At 43.3% G+C, this 19973-nt stretch overlaps 1 protein-coding gene across 1 annotated transcript; it reads left to right on the forward strand.

Moving 5' to 3' along the window:
* Positions 1 to 531: 531 nt before the first annotated feature.
* Positions 532 to 8713, forward strand: LOC103712395 (peptidyl-prolyl cis-trans isomerase CYP23). Its single transcript, XM_008798908.4, has 8 exons — positions 532 to 746; positions 3584 to 3697; positions 3780 to 3928; positions 5479 to 5551; positions 5647 to 5736; positions 6184 to 6223; positions 8301 to 8383; positions 8463 to 8713. The coding sequence occupies exons 1-8, from the start codon at positions 612 to 614 to the stop codon at positions 8481 to 8483; spliced, it is 705 nt and encodes a 234-aa protein (XP_008797130.2). The 5' UTR covers positions 532 to 611; the 3' UTR covers positions 8484 to 8713.
* Positions 8714 to 19973: the final 11260 nt, after the last annotated feature.

Raw genomic sequence — 19973 nt, forward strand, 5'->3', positions numbered from 1 at the left:
GCCCTCACCGGAAATACCGGTGAGGCCTTGTGCAGATCTGCGACCGTCGTGCAGTAGGTGGTTTCCGTCTTCTCCATCCAACCACCAACGGCTTCTTTGATTCCTCCAGCGTGGTCACCTTTGGGCCAAATTTGAATTACAACAGGATGATGTAGGTTGAAGTGATTATATAATCTACGTATTTCGAAAAGAAGACAGTTTATGTAATTATGTTAACAAAATAATTTTTTCAAAACAGAATTGCTGGTAGATTTTTTATTTTAGTTGTACTATTTGATCTAAGCCACCTGCATCCGGACCAGGTCTTTATATGTTGTGTCGCCACAAAATGGGGCAAATTTAAACCTATTTTAATTGAAGCTAATATATATATATATATATATATATATATATATATATATATATATATATATATATATATATAACCTTTATCTTATCCTACTTGTCCGAATTCTAATAGTATGTGCCAATCTGAGAGAATAATTTTGACCGGGCGTTCAATGCAAAAATTCCAAAATGGGAACCCCTCTTGGTTTTCCGTAAATGGTTAAAACGATAAGAGTCGCGGGGACACATGGAAGAAAGCTGACGGGGAGGTGGCGGGCGTCGGGATGGCGATGGCGAGGAGCGGCGTTGGATCCCTTCTTCTGGACTTCGTAGTCCTCCTGCTCCTTCTCTCACTCTCCTTCGATCGCGCCTTCTCCTCCTCCGAACCCGAGCTGGGATCCGCTCGCGTCGTCTTCCAGGTATTCTCCTCCTTCTGTTACCCCATATCAATCGGTTTGGTTGGTATCTCTTGGATTTCTTTTGTTGAATTTGTTTTTCTGGAACTTTTATTGGATTCAGCATGGAAAAATCGGTCCAATTTGGTTTTTTCAGTTTTAGAAAAATCGATCCACATGTTGTTAGGGTTTTTCGTTGTGATTGCAGTAATATATGTTGTTATATGCGGACTATGGTGCATGAGTTGTCGTCGTCGTTGCTGTTATGAAGATTTTTTGGGTAGTTCTGTGCTGAATTTTGGCTCCTTTTTTCCCCCCTCGTCTTAATGTATCTTGTGGGGAATGAGGGTTCTTGTTGCATTTGTGCTGAAATTGTTAGCGATTGATGGAATTTATATGCATTTCATATATCCTGCATATGATCGGTGAATAGGAAATCTCGAAACCTTTATTATGTCATTATCTTCGCTGTTGAACATTCTGTAAAATGGTTAAATTCGGACATTTTCTTGTGGAAATTAAATGCTGTCTTGGAATAGCGTTAGTGGGTTGGTCATGTTTGTTGATAAACACGGATAATTAGAGTATACCAGTCTATGCATTGTCGTGGCACTGGAAAGAAATCTTTGTTTATGTGTTTCTCTATGTATGGAAAGGCATAGAAAAAGATAAGGAACCCAAGAGGCAAGGGGTGATAATTGATAGTTATGGGGGTTATGATTCGTGTGGCAGGTTTGGCTTAGAGAAACAGCAAAGTATATGAAAAGATTAGCATAGAAGAGGAAAACTCGGAAAAATATAGATTGAACCTATGTTAGATGATATTTAAAGGATTGTACTATTGTTAAATTGCATTTTCTTTTTGTTGAGTTTATTGTGATACACTAAAGTGGTTGAAAGCAAAAGGATAGACAAAAGAGATGGATGTGTGGTAAGCATTAGCAAGAATAGGGTGAGGATTAGTACATTAGAGAACGTATATAAATTGCAGTGATTAAGGATAGTGCGATAGAGAACCAAATGAGATGGTATGGGCACTTGCAGTAATGAACTGAGGATGCTCATTTGGAATAAGAAGAATTGCTTGAACATATGCAAGTTTAAGAAAGAGGAGAGGAAGAAAAGGTGCTACTAGTGGAAGCTTTGAGCTAGAATTGAGAAAACTTGCAATCAAAACTGAAGGTAGCCTTAAAGGATTAGATTGGTGAACAATAATTTCTCAAGCTAAGTCTGGATGGTTGGTCAGGCTTTTGTTATGGTTTCGTGTTTCTTTTGGCGTGTGCATTGGGGAAGATGCTCAGCCAGTTTGACTAGAGGTATGCTTTGACTTCTCATAGTATTAATGCCTTTTGTAGTTTGACTTGACATAACAAAATCTTAGTAGATTTACCTTTCGTAACTACCTTAATTTTCGATCATGTTCCTCGAAGTACAATTTCATCACAATTTCTAAACATATAACAATATCGTACTTAAATTTCTTCTTCTCATTGCACCTCAAATAAATTAGATAAACCATCATCCAGTTTGGAATTGTTCAATATCTTCGGCAATCTTGGTTGAATTGAGAGTTCTATTTTATTTTTTATTTCAATTGGATTCAAACAGTAATTGGTAATCTGAGTTAAAGAGATAATACTTCCATAGAGCACTTAGAAGCAAGTGTGCATCATAAGATATGTGTAAAATTATGGTGTATGCGTAAAATTATAGCATATATGAGATTTGTTAAGGTGATATTATTTCAGTCATCATAGTTGTTTTTAGTGGAAAGTAAGAGAAGGCATCAAAACATCAAAATACTTGCAAAAGGATGCAGGAAGGGGAGAGTCACCTAAGATATTAAGTTCTTACAAGTCGGTCCAAGCAAGCATGACCTTCCTTGGACAAAATATATAAGAATGAATATATTTCCTAACAGGTATTTTGGCGATGAACAAAAGTAAATATTGATAGGAATAACCCCAGAAAATCACATCAAAAAGTGCACAAATACTAGTGAAAGATGAGATGATGGACAACATTTTTTCATTGAATGGAGGGGAAAGCATCATAGGCCAACTGAGATGGTTATGCCTTGATCATTCTTAACAACTGAAAACCCTGCCTCATTTATCAATTTATTTAAGATATAAGTACTGCATGGCTAATAATGTCGATTCCAATCTACTGAACTCTGTTCCATAATTAGGGGGATTGCTGCATAAACTACCAAGTATGATCAATAGATGCTGCTTGAGTTCCAAGAACAGCAAATAATAAAATAAAGATAAACGTTCCTTAAACATGACTTAGTGCCATCTGTCATTGAGACTAAGATTTCTTTCAACTTCACCTCTTTGAGCCTTCTTAATTGTGGATCTGCTGTCATGATTTGACATTGCTATCATGAGTTGTCATCAACAACATATGTTGAGTTTTATTAGCAGCATTGTTTGTGTGTGCATTGCTGAACCTATGCACCTACAAGTGTGAAAACTTTCTCTATTAGTAACTACTGACATGTGTAGTGCCATTTGTTAGGGGTCATAACCAATGTATTGCCACTGCAGCATCTTCTACCAGCATAACTATGGTTATAACTGCCAACTTTACCAATGATGCGGCCATTATCAGGGGCGGGAGGGTTGCTAAAGGAAGATGCATATTGTAGTGAAGAAAACTGATTAGGACAATGTTTGTTTTCATGATAGCTGAGCAATAATGTGCATAACATTTTAATCTCTGGAAAATTTTGTTCTGGTTTGCTATTGTGTTCTGTATGACTGTTTTTATTGTATAAATGTTTGTCTCGTGTGTGCTTTATCTCAAGCAAGATGCCTAGACACATTAATAGAATATGTTGACCATGCGATTTGCAGACAGCCTATGGCGATATCGAGTTTGGATTCTTTCCTCATGTCGCCCCAAAGACTGTTGAGCATATCTTTAAACTTGTTAGGCTTGGGTGCTACAATGCGAACCATTTCTTCCGGGTATTGAACATGGCCATTTTAATTTACCATAATTATTTTTCCTTATTTCTTTTTGGTTAAAAGGGATGGGTAATGGGTGCAGGTTGATAAGGGTTTCGTTGCACAAGTGGCCGATGTTGTTGGTGGCAGAACAGCTCCTATGAATGAAGAGCAGAGGTTGGAAGCTGAGAAAACTGTTGTTGGCGAATTTAGTAGTGTCAAACATGTAAGAGGCATTCTTTCCATGGGGAGGTAATTCTTGAATACAATGGGGCATTTCAACCTAACAAGTTTGTATGAATGCTCCTACTTCATTCTTCAATCATGAAATTGACTGTGTTATTGATTGTTTTCTAGTGTTGTATCAGTTTGATAACACCAAATTCATTTTTGTGCTCTTAGAATTTCGACCATTTTCCTTTAAACTGGAATTCAATAGTTTTCAGGGAAGTGAATAAGCTGAAGGTCACCTGCATGAAAGCTATGATATCCTGAACCTTCTGTTCATCTCTAAGCATCTTGGTCCTTGAGAAGAAATTTGTGTTTATTGGAAATCAGATTCTTAGAATAACACCTATATGACACACATATCCATGGCCGGTAAGTAAATATAGCAAATATTTCAAACTGACAAGATGGGACTAGGGGTGCAATCGAATTGAGTAGCTAAAGGCTCGAGCTTGACTCGATTCAAAATACTCGGGCTGGAAACTCCACTCGAGATCAATTGAGCCTTAATATCCAGGCTCAAACTCAACTCAATCAAAAACAAGCAATGTTCGAGATCGACTCAACTCGACTCGAATATCAACCGAGCCATACTCAAGCTCAACTTTAAGCTCGAATTTGAGTGTTGGTTATAATTAAAAAAAATATGATTAAAACAAAATATTATATTTTAAAATATTAAATTAATTATGCATATTATAAATAAAATTTAATATTATTAAAAATATATATACTCCACTAGTCTCACGAGCCTTCGAGCCAAGTATTTTGCTACTTGAGCTTGACTCAAAAAACTGTTTGAGCTATTCGAGCTCAAGTTGAGCTTGGTATTATCATGTTGAGTCAAGTTTGGACCCGAGTCAAGCTTGAGCAGCCCGCAAGCTGCTCAGCTCATTTGCACCCCTAGATGGACTACAGCTGCAGCTGTATCTAGTGGTCAAATGAAGATTTTTGGAAGATTTTAATTTCAAAGATCCCTTTAGGAATTCAAAACTGCAATTTGATTATCCATTTTAAATGTAATGGTTATTGGTTATGGACTATGTGCCACTGTAAATATCTTTGACTTTGGTTCCATTACTTTCAGTGTCTTGCCTTGTATTTTCAGACCTTAGAAATCTGGCACACAACTGGTTGTCACCAAAGAAACACATGATATTGAAGTTACGAAGAAGTAAAAGGGTTAGCTCATTCACTATTTGGTGGTCACAGGCAGAATGCCTTCTTTGTACTTACTGGTGCATTGATTCATCCAAGAAAAAGCAGAAAAAGGGGGAAAAGGTTGGGAGGGGGGGATGGTCAATGATCATTGCACTGGCTGAATTGCTAAAATATTTTTTTTGGCTCTCACCATTTCTTCTGACTAAATCCAGGGGATTTACTTTACTTATTGCTTTGTGCAAATAAACATTACATCCCAATATCCTCTAGATGCATTAAATTGACCTTTATTTTATTTTATTTTATAAGGAGGTGTTCATTTTTGTTGTGCACTTGCATCTTGCAGTTTGTATTTTTCATTTTACTGAGGTTTGAGCTTTCGTTCAGTTCCAATACTCATCTTCCTTCTGTAGGTACTCTGATCCAGACAGTGCCTCATCTTCTTTTTCGATCCTTCTAGGTGATGCTCCTCACCTTGATGGCGAGGTACTATATGACCATTAGGTTGTTGAAACTTACTTCCTGAGTGAATATTTGATTACTGGCATAGTGATGCTGCTGTCATTTTCAATGAACTTCAGTATGCCATTTTTGGAAGGGTTACAAAAGGTGATGATACATTAAGAAAACTGGAGAAGCTTCCTACCCGTCGTGAAGGGATTTTTGTGATGGTATGTGGTTCCATTCCATCTGCGAGTTTCTGACATAGGAGTTTGATGTATCTAATAATTACTTTCCTGTATTAGCTGCACTTCTTGTACTATTAGTTAAGCTATTTGGCATACATTGTGCCTCCTTTGTTTCTTCTTCCTTGTTTTAAGTCGTCTATGTATGATCAGTGAAGAATGAATATTCGAGCAATTAAAGCTGGGTTCCAGAATATATGACCCTTGTGTACCTCTGCTCAGTGGTGGTTCTCACTCATCAGTGCCCACCAATACCATCCTAATGAGTGGAATCCTCTCAGGTGATGATGTATTGAGAAACACCAAATGAGCGAATTTACATCTAGATTCACATATTCTGGTGTCCGACCTGCATTTTCTGGTGTATGGACTTTTCAATTCAGTGTTACTCTTTCAGAAAACTGAATCTGTTTTCTTTTTCCCCCTTTTCAGCCAACCGAGCGAATCACCATACTGTCAACATACTACTATGGTAAGAACCAGATAGATATCTTTGTTACCTTTTCTTAATAATGAGAAACAATTTGAGAGAGCAGGATTTCAGGAATATCCTGAGAAAGTGTCTTATTTTTATTCATGGTTTAATATTACTTACATCTTTTATGGCTTTTATATGAATATAATGCATGATCGCCTATGCTACTTTTTATAAAGCTCCATTTTGTGTTGTTTTAGGGTATCAATACATCTGAGTCAGTCCTCATTCTAATCATTCGAAGGCAAAGTTATTTGCTTGCAGGAGTTAGACTTGCCCTGTCTTAAAGTGCTATTTATCTTCAGTGGGTACTTGGAAGCACTGATTTGTGGGTAGAAAAGGATGTTGCACTGGGCTTTAACATTCCAGTCAAGAGTGAATACCATGGTGTTGATCAACCATGTACTCCTATCGTTTTTTTATGCAGCCTCTGGAGGAGACTACAGTAACTTTTGCTTGTGTGACTTTCCTCGCAATCTAGCTCTTCCACATTAATGTAATTTAAACCACTGACCAAAATTCAAGCAACCAGTTGTTAGTCTAGTTTTATGAAAAGCCAACCACTTCTTTGAATTGATACCTTCCTATTCCTGTAGTCAAGGTTTCAAGTGCTAGTCATGCCAGGCCAGTATGAGAATCCGACCTGGGATTGTAGCATGGCACCAATTAATTCTTTTTTTAAGAACCTTAAAGTTAAAACTATTATTGAGTCCTGTATTTTTTAAAAAAATTCTCAATTTGATGCAGCATGTATGCTAACACATCATGTCATAGCATGTGCCAGGCTGGTTGGAGATCAGCTCTCCATTGGCAGCAGCCATTAAAATCCTTGTCTGAGGTTTAGAATAAAATTCTTACTTTCCAAATTTGTTATCATATAAGTTACTAGGTAGCCCCCATGAACTATTCTTAGGCAAAAAGGGCATGCCTTTGTTAGAGGTCCATACCCATTTCCATTTCATTGGGTCATATTAGTGCTCATGGATCCTGTTTCATCCTTAGTTTTTCTTGTTGATTTAACAAAATCACTTGCACTTGTCTGCTAGGATAGAAGCCTGCAAATGGGCTGGGCCTAGCATGACCTGGATCCGAACCCAATTTTCTTTTGATTCTTGATTTTAGATTTGGAAATATTTTAGACCGGTCAGGTTATCCTGGCTAGGCTAGATCGATGAGCGGCCCAATGCATTTAGGGGCCTAAGGCGAACTTATTAAGAGAGGCCTTTTTTTCTTTATGTTTTGTCTTTGAGGCTTTTCCTTCAGTGGGCCGGCCCAAGGCGAACTCACTAGAAGGGGCCTTCTTCCTTTCTGTTGTCTTTGAGGCCTTTCCTACGGTGGGCTTTCTTTGGGCCAGGGCCTTAGGTGATCGCCTTAGTCGCCTAAGGGTTGGGCCGGCCTAGGCCAGATCAAACATCATGCAAGCCCAACCTAATTCATTGAAGTGCAGATTGGATTGTTCTATATATGGGTCCAATAAAAGATAAATGAAGAGTACAGTTTTTGTTCTTTTTAAAAGGAACAACAGAAATAATATGAATAACAAGTTTAGAGAACTAAAAACAGGTGTTGGTACCCTCCAGTGCCATTTAGAAAAGTGAGTTTCAACCTTAATTGAGACTTCCATTTATAAATGAATTGCGTCAATACCCAGCCTACAACCCAAAATGAGTGATAAAGGGGTTAGGGATTTGAAAGTCTTGGGGGTGGATTTGGATAATGCTGACCATGGCCAGGTCAGATTGGGTCATGTAATGTTTGACCCATTTTAAATCCAACTAGGATATGGGTAAGTAGGAAAATGTATGATCCAGACCTGACCCAGTTTTTCAAATGGATAATATTTCAGGTCCAAGTCAAGACACCATGTTTAAAAAGATTAGGTTGCTCCAAGCCTTGTCTGGTTGGTCATCAGTTTGACCATACCCACTTTTAGCATAACAAATACGTTCTAATTTTCATCATATAAATTCAGGTCTTTTATCTGGTTTGCTTACCTTTTTTTTTTTTTTTAAGACCTTTTTTTTACTTTTTATTTTATTCATCCAAGATAATGTCTTATTCTTCTGTCATACAGATACCAGAGTTGAGCACTGCGAAAGAGAGAAGTCTATTCTGAAGAGAAGGCTTTCTGAAGCTGCGGTTGAAATAGAAAGACAGGTGAGTTGAGAGGCTTCGCTGAATGCTGTTAAGATACATTCCATACTGGTTGATATCTTTGTGCCCCACTGTCTTGCAGAGGATGAAATGCCTCCCATAATTCCTCAGAAGTGATATGTGTAGAGAAATTTGATATGTCCAACCAAGCAGAACTCCAGAGATTTTTTCTAAACGGGTAGCAAACTGTAAATTATGCGACAGCTATACATTTTTGTACGCAACTTTCGAATTCGAAGAAAGGTATATTTGCAGCATTAACCCGAACAAGGAAAAAGAAAAGATCAAAACCAGCTATAGGTTTTGCGAATTCCATTACTGCACATTTTTTTTGTTCTTGGCTTTTATTCTGATGTTACGAATCTCTCACCCTTTTGGTGGTTTTTGCGTAAAGCCATTATCTCATCTAAAATATCCTTCTAGAATTCTAATTTCACTCAAATAATTGTGCTGAAATTTCAATCTAGCTTTCATTATTTGCAATCGCAATTTGTAGGGTCTGAAATGAAATTGGATTATTAGTGGTCATAAATTGGCGTGTTGCTTTGTGCTTTCAGTTTCTTGGATGCCAGTTTGAGCCAACTCTAGAGGACTTGAAATCAATATTGAAGGAGTGTTCATGGTAATTCCTAAATACTTGAGAAAAAATTAGATGGTTGGGCTTGTAGTATCAAATGATCATAAACATTCAATGTCGTCAATGAAATCTATCATGAATATGAGAGGAGGAAGGGACTAGAGGAGCCATTTTATTGTCAGATTGAGTCTTTCTTAATTCACTATTAGCTTGCTTATGAGAGGGGGAAAACAATTGGTAAGTAAAACCAGCTAGATCCATTTCCAACTGTGTCTGTTCTGGATCCATTATATAAAACCCATTTCCTAATTCATTTTGACCACATCTTAGATGCTGTTGTACCTGAGACAGAATTTTTTTATCAAATTAATCTCATAGAATTATTTTATCAGGTTAATCACATGGACTGGTCGTTTTTCTTTGGGGTGAACGATCCATTGGACGAGGAAAGAGCATATTCTCCTTGTCCACGGATGCTCTCCTCCTCCAATTAATTACATGGCCAAGATTCTTCCCTTGTCTTCCTCCCGCCCTCTCCTAGGTCAGCAATGCCGTTATTTCTGATGGCCATGGCAGGGGCTGCATGGCGACCACCTGAAAACGAGCTGGTGCTTGTGTGACTTGGTTGGACTTCGAGCCTTCGTGTGGATGACGGCATATGCCTTCTTTGGCAGCGATGCCATGTAGGACCCGTTTGATTTACAGAGAGAGGTGGAGAAAAAGGTGTAATCAATGGAAAAATGAATAAATGCTTCATGTTTGGTTGGAGCTTTTAAAAAAAAGATGAAAAAGTTGTTGCCCATTAGGAACAAGATTTTTATATTTTATGAAGAGAAAAATTCATATAGAACGAGAAGGTCTACTTTGGAATTAGTATAATTTTTTTTTCCAAAAAGTACTAGAATGGGATAAAGTCTTTTCTTTTATTTATTAAGAGCATGACCGGCATTCTACACAATTTTTTTCTTATAGAGAAAATTTAGAGGTGGAGAAAGCAAAATACTAAAAATCTTAACATACACAAGATGGCTAAGCCCAAGTTGTAGCAGTAGAATTCAATTTGTTCACAAGCACTTATTCTTTCAAAACATTAGCATAGCTATGTTGATTCAACTCGTTCAAACCTTGAGATACACCTAGAGAAGTAGGTTGCAATCACCAAGGTACATCGCTTTGCAAGGAAGAAACATTAGGAAATGACTGATGACTAATTTATTCTGATTCATTATTGTCAAGAAAGAGCTATATAGCTGATGCATTACACTAATAAAAGGAACAACCTCTTAAGATTTTGCCACTGTTCATTTATATCCATTGTGCTATTGAGATCGCTTCCCTCACATTTGTACAGTTCTCTTTTATGAGACTGACATCTCCCAGAATTGCTTGCGAGTACATTTCAAATATCACCAAAGCCATAACAATTCATGGGCTAGTTTAAGACTTGGTATTTTCGCATCCATCCCCTAGAGACAATCTCAGGTTTCAACCTTTAAGTTCCATGGGTAATTCTAGGCATCTGGCCAACCAAATCAACCTAAATGTGGGGCAATATCCAATAATTTAAGTAGCATTTAGGACCACCTGCGATCTTTTTTTTTCTGTTCTTTTCTTTTTGAAAGGACAATCTCGATGGCCCCAATCCATGGAAAGAGGAAAGAGGGGGCAGTGCTTTGATGCCTGCACGTGCACGTTCTTGTGCTCCGCCCTGCTACCAACTCCTTTCCAAAAGGCTACGACATTTTTAACGTGGTACGAATTAATCCATGATTCTATGGCACCCTACCCTAGAAACCCAGATACTCTTTTCTATCCCTGTAATCATAGTTATAATCCCATCAACGAGATCTCATCCAAAATATATGCTTGGGGCTTTTAGGGTTCTTCTCGTTGATGGGACCCCTCACCGACTTCTTGGCAAGCTCACATGATGGAAGGGAATCGCAAGAATCATAGCACTGCTCATTGGATTGCATGATGCGTGTTTGAGTTATTGCCTCATGAGGAGACCGTGAGAGGCGCGTGAGGCAAATGATGTGTGGGGTTTATGTGCTTTGGCATCTCAGATGGTGTTCCACTCCAATGAACTAACTAAATGGTATAGTTGTGGTCCCATAAACCTGTTTATTATGTGATTCTTGTTCCTATTTTTCTTTCTACATTTTAGGGCAGGGTTAGCATCTTATGCAGTTTTCTCCATGAGAAGTTTACATTATTTTTTTTTGGTAAATGAATAGGAGGGGAGGGGGAGGGACCAGCCCACCCGCGCAGCAGCCCCCACTGGGCTCCCCTTCCATCAGGGAATGTTCAATACCGGTCGTAGGTTTCGCGTGTCTTTCCTGACCCGTGGGCTCACCGCCTCACGTGTGGGTACGTCACTCCAGCGCTACCTTGGTACAAATGGAAGGAAAGCATAACCGCCAGCAAGCCATCCGGGCATGGGGCATCCGGTCCCCCAATTTAATCGACGCCCGCGTGTTTCGAATCCGGGCAACTTGGGCGAAATTATCGTCTCCTTACCGTTAGGCTACCACCTTGGTGGCTTGAAGTTTACATCTTTGGTGATGAATGGGTGCAATTAAAAATAAATTTGTTCAAGCATCCACTTCAGAGTGTATCATCCATCTTATACGCTCTGAAACATAATTGAGACCTTGCTCTATATAAATCAAATCGGATATGTGATTATTGGAATGATTGTTAGAGATATAATGATGGATATCTCCATGAATTTGGTCTATGTATCGAAATTGATATCATTTGGCTCTCTCTTCAGTCCTATTTCTCTTATTCCTAGGGAGTCTTCCTCCACTAGTAGATTTTTTTCGAAAAACTCCATCTTTTTGGTGTGGATGGCTGGCAGACCTATATTTCTTGGTTTCAATAGGACTCCCTATAAGCGTTGTTTCTATCTACTATTATCTGAATATAATCAAATAGTTCGGTATATGGTATTTTAATCGCACACCACAAACTTGATCGCTATGTGTCCTTCAAGGATGAGGAGTTAAACAAAATTCTTAGCAAGTTTGGGGTTTCTTACTTTTTTCTGCCATATCAAAGCCTGTTCTGCTTAAGGGCTTGCTTGAAAATTTCTCATGGAATTGCATAGGATTGCTGCATCGAAGGCAGAAAGATTGGGAGCGGAAAAGCAAGGAGTACTAACATCGAGGCTTTTGTTTTTGTTTAATCTAATCACGCTAGGAGCTGATGATGGGACTCCAAGTGCTCTCCTTTTCTCCTCCCACTTCCCTCTCTCCTTCATGCCTCTTCTGGTCATGGCCTATTCGACTAGACGTTTTCAAATAGATTTTTAGGGCAAAATAGATGATTTATATTTCTTTATTAGAGATGCTTCGTTCTCGATCAAAATCTGAATCGAAATAATCCGAATGAGAATTGAAGAAATCATATTAGCCAACGTATTTGGTTTGAGATTGGAATAGAAATTAGAATTAGAATCAAAATATTTTTAAGTAATTTTTTAAAAAATTAATTAAATAAAGGAATGTTTTTGGAAAAATAATTTTTAAAGTAAGCATGAATATGGAATTTGACTACTGGAGGGAGAGGGGGATTGGATTTTGGAGGTCCAAGCATTTTCATTCTCTTCCTAAAATAAAAATAAAAATAAAATTTCTTCTAATCAAATGGCTCCAATGGGGTCATTTATTTCCCTCTCTATTTCGAAGCTCAGCTCCTCCCCCACCAAATAAGTCCGGAGAAACCGCCCTTTTGGAGTGCTGCAACGTCCTGGTCCTAACTCCCAAGTTATTATACTGAATAAGAGAACGACAATTGGTCCTTTTCACAAGAAATTGCTTCTCGCTTCCAAAAACGTGAAACTCATATTGGTTGCCTTAATGATAAGTCCTTTATTTTTGGGCTTCACGTGCTTTGTTGAGAAAACTGATATAAGAACAGAAGCGTGAGTGGAATCCTAGAAGAGGAGGGCAGGAGAAGGTACATAAAGTTCCAAGGCATTTAATCAATGCTTATCCAATAATTTGCTACATAAATTCCTTATTTGAGGTAGATGGCACTAGATTTCTTGAAGCAAAACAAATAAATTGCATAAAGTTTCTTTTAGCCCAAGGTTTGTCCTGCGCAGCTCTCTAATCATATCGCACACATATACGCCTGCATCCAAGTCAATACTCAAGTTGGACCAAATGGATTGAATGATGCTGCTTAAGATTAGAAAAGCCTGTCTTTCCCACACCTACCTATCATTCCTAAATTGGACTTGAATCCCTGGAAAGATTGTTTTAAGTACTTCTTCATCATGGGTGGCATCATTGCTTTTGCCCAATCTGTGGTCCAAACTCCAAACTTGCTTCCTAAAGCTAATGGAGCCTCTCTTACGGCGCCACCAAGCCAGACTTCCACATGTTCCTGAAGGAAACTTTATCCACCTTTTCTTCTTTGTGAGTCGCGTGGTTGCCCAGGATAAAATGCAATGGCCAGACTACCTCTGATATTTTAGAGACCCGCGCGAGAGAGAAGCTGCATATAATAATATGGATGATAGCAAAGAGGCATGTGATTCCTTATTTCTCTATAATGGACAACTTCTATTTGGGCTGCTACATACTATGAGATGGTGCATGCATGTGATTCCTTAAGTGTGGACTGAGAGCATATACCACAAGTAGAGGAAAAAGAGATCGTTGGATCCTTCCTGGGCTCCACAAGCTGTTTGTATATTGGTCCGATCGAGTCTCTGCCCAAAAGATTCACAGGGGGAGGGATTAAACAAACACTGTAGCCTTGTGACTTGAGTATGGTCCTTGCAGTCGATTGGATCGAGCTCATGTGCTCCGTGATGTGCGCTGCAGCATGGAAACTTCATCACCTCGACCATCACCTCTTGGTCGATTTTACCGTTGCTTACGTTGGGATCAAATATTGTATCCAACACCATCCAATATTGGTCTAAGATCCTTGTATTTGACTGAGGTATTTTATACAAAAAACTAGTATAATATGGGAGTAAGTTAAGCCTATAGAGGTAAGCTTTTAGAATATTACAATGTGAGCTAATAATTTAGTAGGAGTCGTATTTCCATCATCGAATCTTATCTATTAGGTTTACTGTTAATGATCCAGCTGGTCCTATATGTGTATTTTAATGCTGAGGCTACGTTGGGAGTTTTATTATATCTAAATAAGGAGAGAAAAAAAATTGTTGGATGCATCCAAATCTGGGACCACTACTTCCATGCTGTATCATTGGCTGGCCAAGCAAAGTTTTCCAAGTTCCTAATGAGCATCTCCATTATTGCCAATGATGTGTGCAAACTTAAAACATAACGATAGTTATGAGGTTATGGACAGTGTTGTTGAATCATCATACATGCCATCCGTAAATATTCTTATCGATTATCATCGTATAATACTTGGTTATATATTTCAATGAGAGAGCCTTTTATTTTTCTTTATCTACTAACATATATGGCATGGTTAAATTTTTCTAGATATTAATCCCATGCTATTATGAACTTCCATTAATTTGTCTCTCTTGATAACACTTTTCAAGCCTCATAATATTTCTCTAGACATATGCCAATTCAATCTTACCAAATTTTAAAGAGAACATGCCATGCAATTTTCTATGGCATGGCTAATTAATCAGCAAGTAAAATATCAAAATGAACACTTCCATTTTCTCATTTTTTTGGTTGGCAGTGCTATAGCCTGATACTTACTTTCACTTTGTTTCATTAGAAGTGTTGCTGGAAATTGGACCCGGGGGCGGCCGTCGGCTGAGGAGGTGGAGCTTCGGCGAATTCCGGCGAGCGGCGTCCTCCGTGGAGGGGGAAACCTGCAAGAAGCCGGTGGCCGGGGTTTCCGGCGCCGGCCCTCCGATGCTTAAGTTAGAGGGGGCTTAAATTTGGGAGAGAGGAAGAGGGGAGAGGCGTTCTGCTTTCTTTTCTTCCCGTCCCCCCCCCCCCCCCATTGAGGAGGAGGGGTTCCTCTTTATAGGGGGATCGGGTTACCTGTGATGTGATGGGGCAAGGTCGCCGTATGACTTAGCATGTCGCTCGAGTTGGTGCGCGATCAGGTGAATTAATGCTTCGATGTCGGCGGTGAGGTCGGGATCAGAGAGTTGTCACGGCCGACCGAACACTGCCGAGCCGACTTGCTGTGGAGGACTGAGGATCCGTAGATAACAGGAGCCATGCGCATTGATTGTTGAGTGAGCCGGAGATACACATTAATTATTGAGTGAGTCGGAGATACACATTAATTGTTGAGTGAGTCGGAGATACACATTAATTGTTGAGTGAGTCGGAGACATGCATTAATTGTTGAGTGAGTCGGAGACATGCATTAATTGTTGAGTGAGTGGGGGGTTTGCAGAGGTCATGCGCATTAAACACCGGAGGCGGTGGCAGGGTATGGCCCATGACTAGACTTCGGCAGGGTGCGAATGTGGTAGGTGGGCGGCGAGGGCGGACTTCCGAGGTCGGGAGCTCTTTGGGTAGGACGTTCCGGGGTCGGGCACCGAGCTCGGCCGCCCGACGTCGGCCGTCACCGGTTCTCTGATGGCAGAGTTTTCATGCACTCGGGGGGGGGGGGGAGGGTGCGTTTTCCCAACACTACCCCCCGACTTTCGAGTTCGAGCCGCTTGCGAGCTCGGACGCGGGAAGTAGAAGTCGTTATTATGACAACTGAGATCGAGGGGAGTTGAACTATGTTGGCGCCCTCACACGTCCCGAGGCGTTTATAACGGAAGGGAGGCGGGGGGTTGCGCCTCTCGACCCTTCGCTGCCGTCTCGTATGGTGAGCTTATGATGGAGTCTTGGGACTTGGTGGGGCAGCGTCTTGATTCCATATTCGAGGCGTCCTTCTTGAATAAGTACGCTGTCTCGATCTTCAAGGCGGGCACGTGGTGCGGTTTGGGTGGAGGATGTTTATCGATCCGGACGCCTTGAGGTCGGTCGTTAGATCAGCCGCGCGAGTTTAAAGCCGACCTGGCAGTCCGGGATCGAGGATTAAGCCAATTACTCGAGGTCGGACGCATTTAATCTCACAATGACCGAACGGGGATTCGGAAGGCTGCCATTATGTCGGCGCTCCGCGCGTCCTGGGGCTCCTTTAATGAGGGGAGCGGGGGCTGGACTTGCTCGCCTTTTGAGGTGATCCGGTATAGCAGGTCCATGATGAGGCCGCGAGATCCGATGGGACGGCGCCTCGGTTCCGCGCCCGAGGCATCGGTCCGGCATGAATGCGGCACTTTGGCTTCCGAGGCCGACACGTGGCGTAATCCAGACGGGGGGTAGAAATCGAACCCGCCGATCTGGACCGTTAGGGGGGTCTATATAAACCCCCCAAGCCAGCCCTAAGAGGAGTCTTGTTCGGTTGCCTCCTCTTTTCTGCCGTTTCTACCTTCGTCTTCTTTCTCAACAGAATCTCGTCGGCGGTGCTCGGAGCGATTTTCGGCGACTCCCCCGTAGGTTTCTTCCTTGTGTTAGCTAGGGGGTTCTCCTTGTTCCTCCTTTTTCCATCTCTTTTGTCTTTAGGTTACTTCGGTTTTCTTCAAAATGGGTTTTGGTCCGGAGGAGGTCGGGTCTAGTCTGTCGGGGGAGGAGCTGGAGTTAATCCGCTCCCTGTTCTTTTTCCAGCCCGGGTTTCGTCTCGAAACCGCAGGGCTGGAGGATAGGGTGATGCGGCCGCCCCCAGGTCGGATCGCGATTCATCGCGAGACGCTCTGGGCCGGCTTGCGGTTCCCGTTACACGAGTTCGTGAACAGCTTGCTGGTGGAGTACCAACTCGTCCCAGCACAGCTTGCTCCGAACTCGTGGAGGACCATAGTCGGGTTTTTGTCCCTTTATCTTGCACACGGGATCCCGACTTCGGCGAACGTTTTCCGCCGGTGCTTTTTACTAAAGACAAACCCGGCGGATGGAGGGTGGCTATACTTCGCCTTTCGGGGCGGTATGTCGCTTTTCCAGGGTGCCCCTTCCTCTATTCATGAGTGGAAGGGGAAGTTTTTCTTTCTTGCGTCCGAGGTGCCGTGGGGGTTTGACCCGAGGTGGGGGCACCCCCGGCTGAAGGCCCTTAACCGGCTCTCCGAGCCCTCGGGGAGGGACCAGAGGGTCCTCGACGCTTTGCGGGGCCTCGGAAAGGGGTTCAACCTGACCGAGCTCCTAAGTGAGGGCACCTTGGCGAGCGTTGGCTTGAGTTCGGCGCGTCCCGAGGGTAAGAGTAGTCGCATTTGCTTTATTTGTTTTTTCCTCTTGACGTAGGTCTAACACTCAAAAGGGTTTCTTTATTTCAGACATTCCTCACATGCCGACCAGCAATACATCCCTCTTCTCTCGGTTGAAGAGGCGAGAGGCCGAGGCCGGCGGGGCTATTCCTCAGCCCCGGAAGAAGTCTAGGTTGGCCGCCACTTCTACCCCTGCCGGGATAAGAGGCCCGGAGGCGGGGACCTCGGCAGCCGTTCGAGGGCGAGCGTCCGCCGCCGGGGACGCGGGCTCGAGCTCCGCGAGGACGTCTGACTTGGCGGCCCCGCCCTGCCCTACCCCTGTCTCCCAGCGGGAGGGGCAGACGGCCATCCGGCTGCAGCGCTCGGAGCCCAGGCCGAGCAGGGGCCCCAAGGCTCCAAGTTCGGGCGGGCCAAGCTCTTCGCGGGGCCCGGGGGGAGAGTCGGGCGAGCCGAGGTCCCCACTCGTCGAGGGGAGCTCGGCCTTTCATGACGCCGACGTTGTGCGCGCGGTGTTTCGGCGCGCCATGCTTCTGGTGGACCGGGCCGAGTTCCAGCACTTGTCGCTGGAAGAAATTGTCGACAGTACTTACTGCAATACTGTTCGGGTAAGCCATTCTCTTAATTTTCCTTCGATGACTAGTGTGTATATATATTCTTTTCTTACGATTGCTTTTTCTTAATTTTTTGCAGCATATTCACGAGGTCGACACCCTGGTATTCATTGCCCAAGGATGTTAGGAGGAGACTCGGTGACTGAGCCGACAGTTGGAGCCGGCCAAGAAAAGGGTCGCCGAGCTGGAGGCCGCGCTGGCTGAGGCCGAGGCGCGGAGGGAAGCGACGGAGGCTGGTCGACTGGCCATCGTTGAGGAGCTCGAGGAGGAAAGGGCTGCTCATTCCCTGGCCAAGTCGGCCCTGCGCGCTTCGGAGGCGCGTCTGGCGGAGGCTCAGTCCGAGGTCGCGGGCCTCAAATATGAGGGCGGGGTCTTGCGCCTAAAGATCGAGCAACTTGAGGCCCGGGAAAGGAGGGCTCTCGAGCGAGCTGAGCATGCCGTGGACTTCTTCAAGGACTCGGACGAATTCCGCGACATGCTAGAGGAGGAGACCGTGGATGGGTTCCTCCGTGGCTTCGACAACTTTCGGAGGCAGATGGCTCGGTTCTGCCCTCAGCTCGATCTCTCAATGATTCGTCCGAGGATGAGGTTGGGTGTCGACTCTGACGACGACGTCCCTGCCGTGCTTGAGCCCGAGGAGGAGTCTGCCGAGGCCGAGGCGGACGCAGCCGCGCCGGCGGTGACGGAGGCTCTCCCTCGTGCAGTCACCGAGGACGCTTCCGAGGTGCCCGCCGAGGTCCCTGGCGCAGACCCCGAGCCCGTCTCCGCCGAAGGCCCTCAGGTCATCGCTATAGATGACCCCGAGGGTGACGCTGACGCAGCCGTCGCCCCTTAGGGCTTAGACTTTTATCTTCCCTTTATTGTAGACGAGGTCGGTTTTCAAATTTGTTGAACGACCGACCTCTACTTTTGTATTTAGCCTTCCGGCATTTTACTAATGAAAAGGTTCTCTTTTGCCATTCCCCGCTTATTTTTCCCCTTTTATTTTCTTCCGTTGTGAGTAAGGCCGGTATTTCAACTTATTGTTTTACCGACCTTCGACTTTGTGTTCTAGCCTTTGGGCTGCTTATCAATGAAAACCTGTTTCTCGGCCGTGTCTTGCTTTTCTTTCCCCTAACTTGTTTAAGTGCCCAAGTTCCGATTACGCTAATTGGGGGGGGGGGGGGGCTGGACTTGGATTCTAGGAAACTTCACCAAGTCTTGGAGCTCGGACTTGAAGCTCACATAGGTCGCTATCGGGATATTTGGCCAAGCTTTTGAGTTTGGCTTTTTGGAGCGTAGGTCCGAAAAAATGTTAGGGCCGTTCCTGGAAGGGGAGCATGAGCCAATAGCCGAACTGTCATCGGGGCTTTCATGGTTATTGCCCTCGGGCTCTGCCGAGGTTCTGGTAAGCGGAGTCGGAACCTGTAAAGGGCACCTCGGCCCTCTTGATCTCGATCAGCACGCCCGTGATCGAAGTCGTCTTCACAGGTCGACCTCGATGTCCCAACGTATGGGGGCCGAATCAGGCCCTTATTCAAAAAGGTTTGCATGAGTTGTCATGGGGATCACCGGTAGAGGAAGCGCGCACGAGGTCGGTGGGACCTCGTTCTTGGGTCGACTTGTAGGGGCGACCCAGCCTTGGCCGGGATGAGGTCACGATCTCAATCGGGATTTTGTTGGCAATAGATAGGTAGATGAATATAACAAGACGGATGTCAAGTAGGATGTACCTCTTGCACCTCCGAGATTGCGCGCTTCGTAGTGGAGTAGATCACCTCGTCTCTTGGTTGGCCTTCAGGGTCATCCTTTAGCTTGGGGTCTATTTCGGACATACCAATTGAGCCAGGGGGTATTGCCGTTGTCGAAAGCCTTCGCGAGCGTTGCTCCGTTGTTGCTGTTGAATGTCCCGGAGGACTGTTAAGGCATTGTCCCCGGTTTCCTCGGATTGAGGAGGGGGGCGTGAGCTCGTCGTCTGCCTGGCAGTACTTTCCGAGGTCGAGGGAGTTTGGAACTCTACGGTCAACTCACGGGGCATCCCGACCTTGGTCGGGGTATCGAGCGCGAGGTCGAGGGAGCTTGGGTTTGCTATCAACCTGGCGTCGCTTTCCGAGGTCGAGGGAGTTTGGATCTCTACGGTCGACACTCGGGGCATCTCAAACTTAGTTGAGGAATCATACATGAGATCGAGGGGTTTGGGGCCGCACTTTC

This window comes from Phoenix dactylifera, chromosome 8, assembly GCF_009389715.1.
Source record: "Phoenix dactylifera cultivar Barhee BC4 chromosome 8, palm_55x_up_171113_PBpolish2nd_filt_p, whole genome shotgun sequence".
Taxonomy (NCBI): Eukaryota; Viridiplantae; Streptophyta; class Magnoliopsida; order Arecales; family Arecaceae; genus Phoenix; species Phoenix dactylifera.

Coding starts and splice junctions, on each gene's coding strand:
- LOC103712395 (XM_008798908.4), top strand. CDS start 612: ATGGCGATGGCGAGGAGCGGCGTTGGATCCCTTCTTCTGGACTTCGTA. Junction 747..3,583: donor CCGCTCGCGTCGTCTTCCAG/GTATTCTCCTCC, acceptor TGCGATTTGCAG/ACAGCCTATGGCGATATCGA. Junction 3,698..3,779: donor ATGCGAACCATTTCTTCCGG/GTATTGAACATG, acceptor TAATGGGTGCAG/GTTGATAAGGGTTTCGTTGC.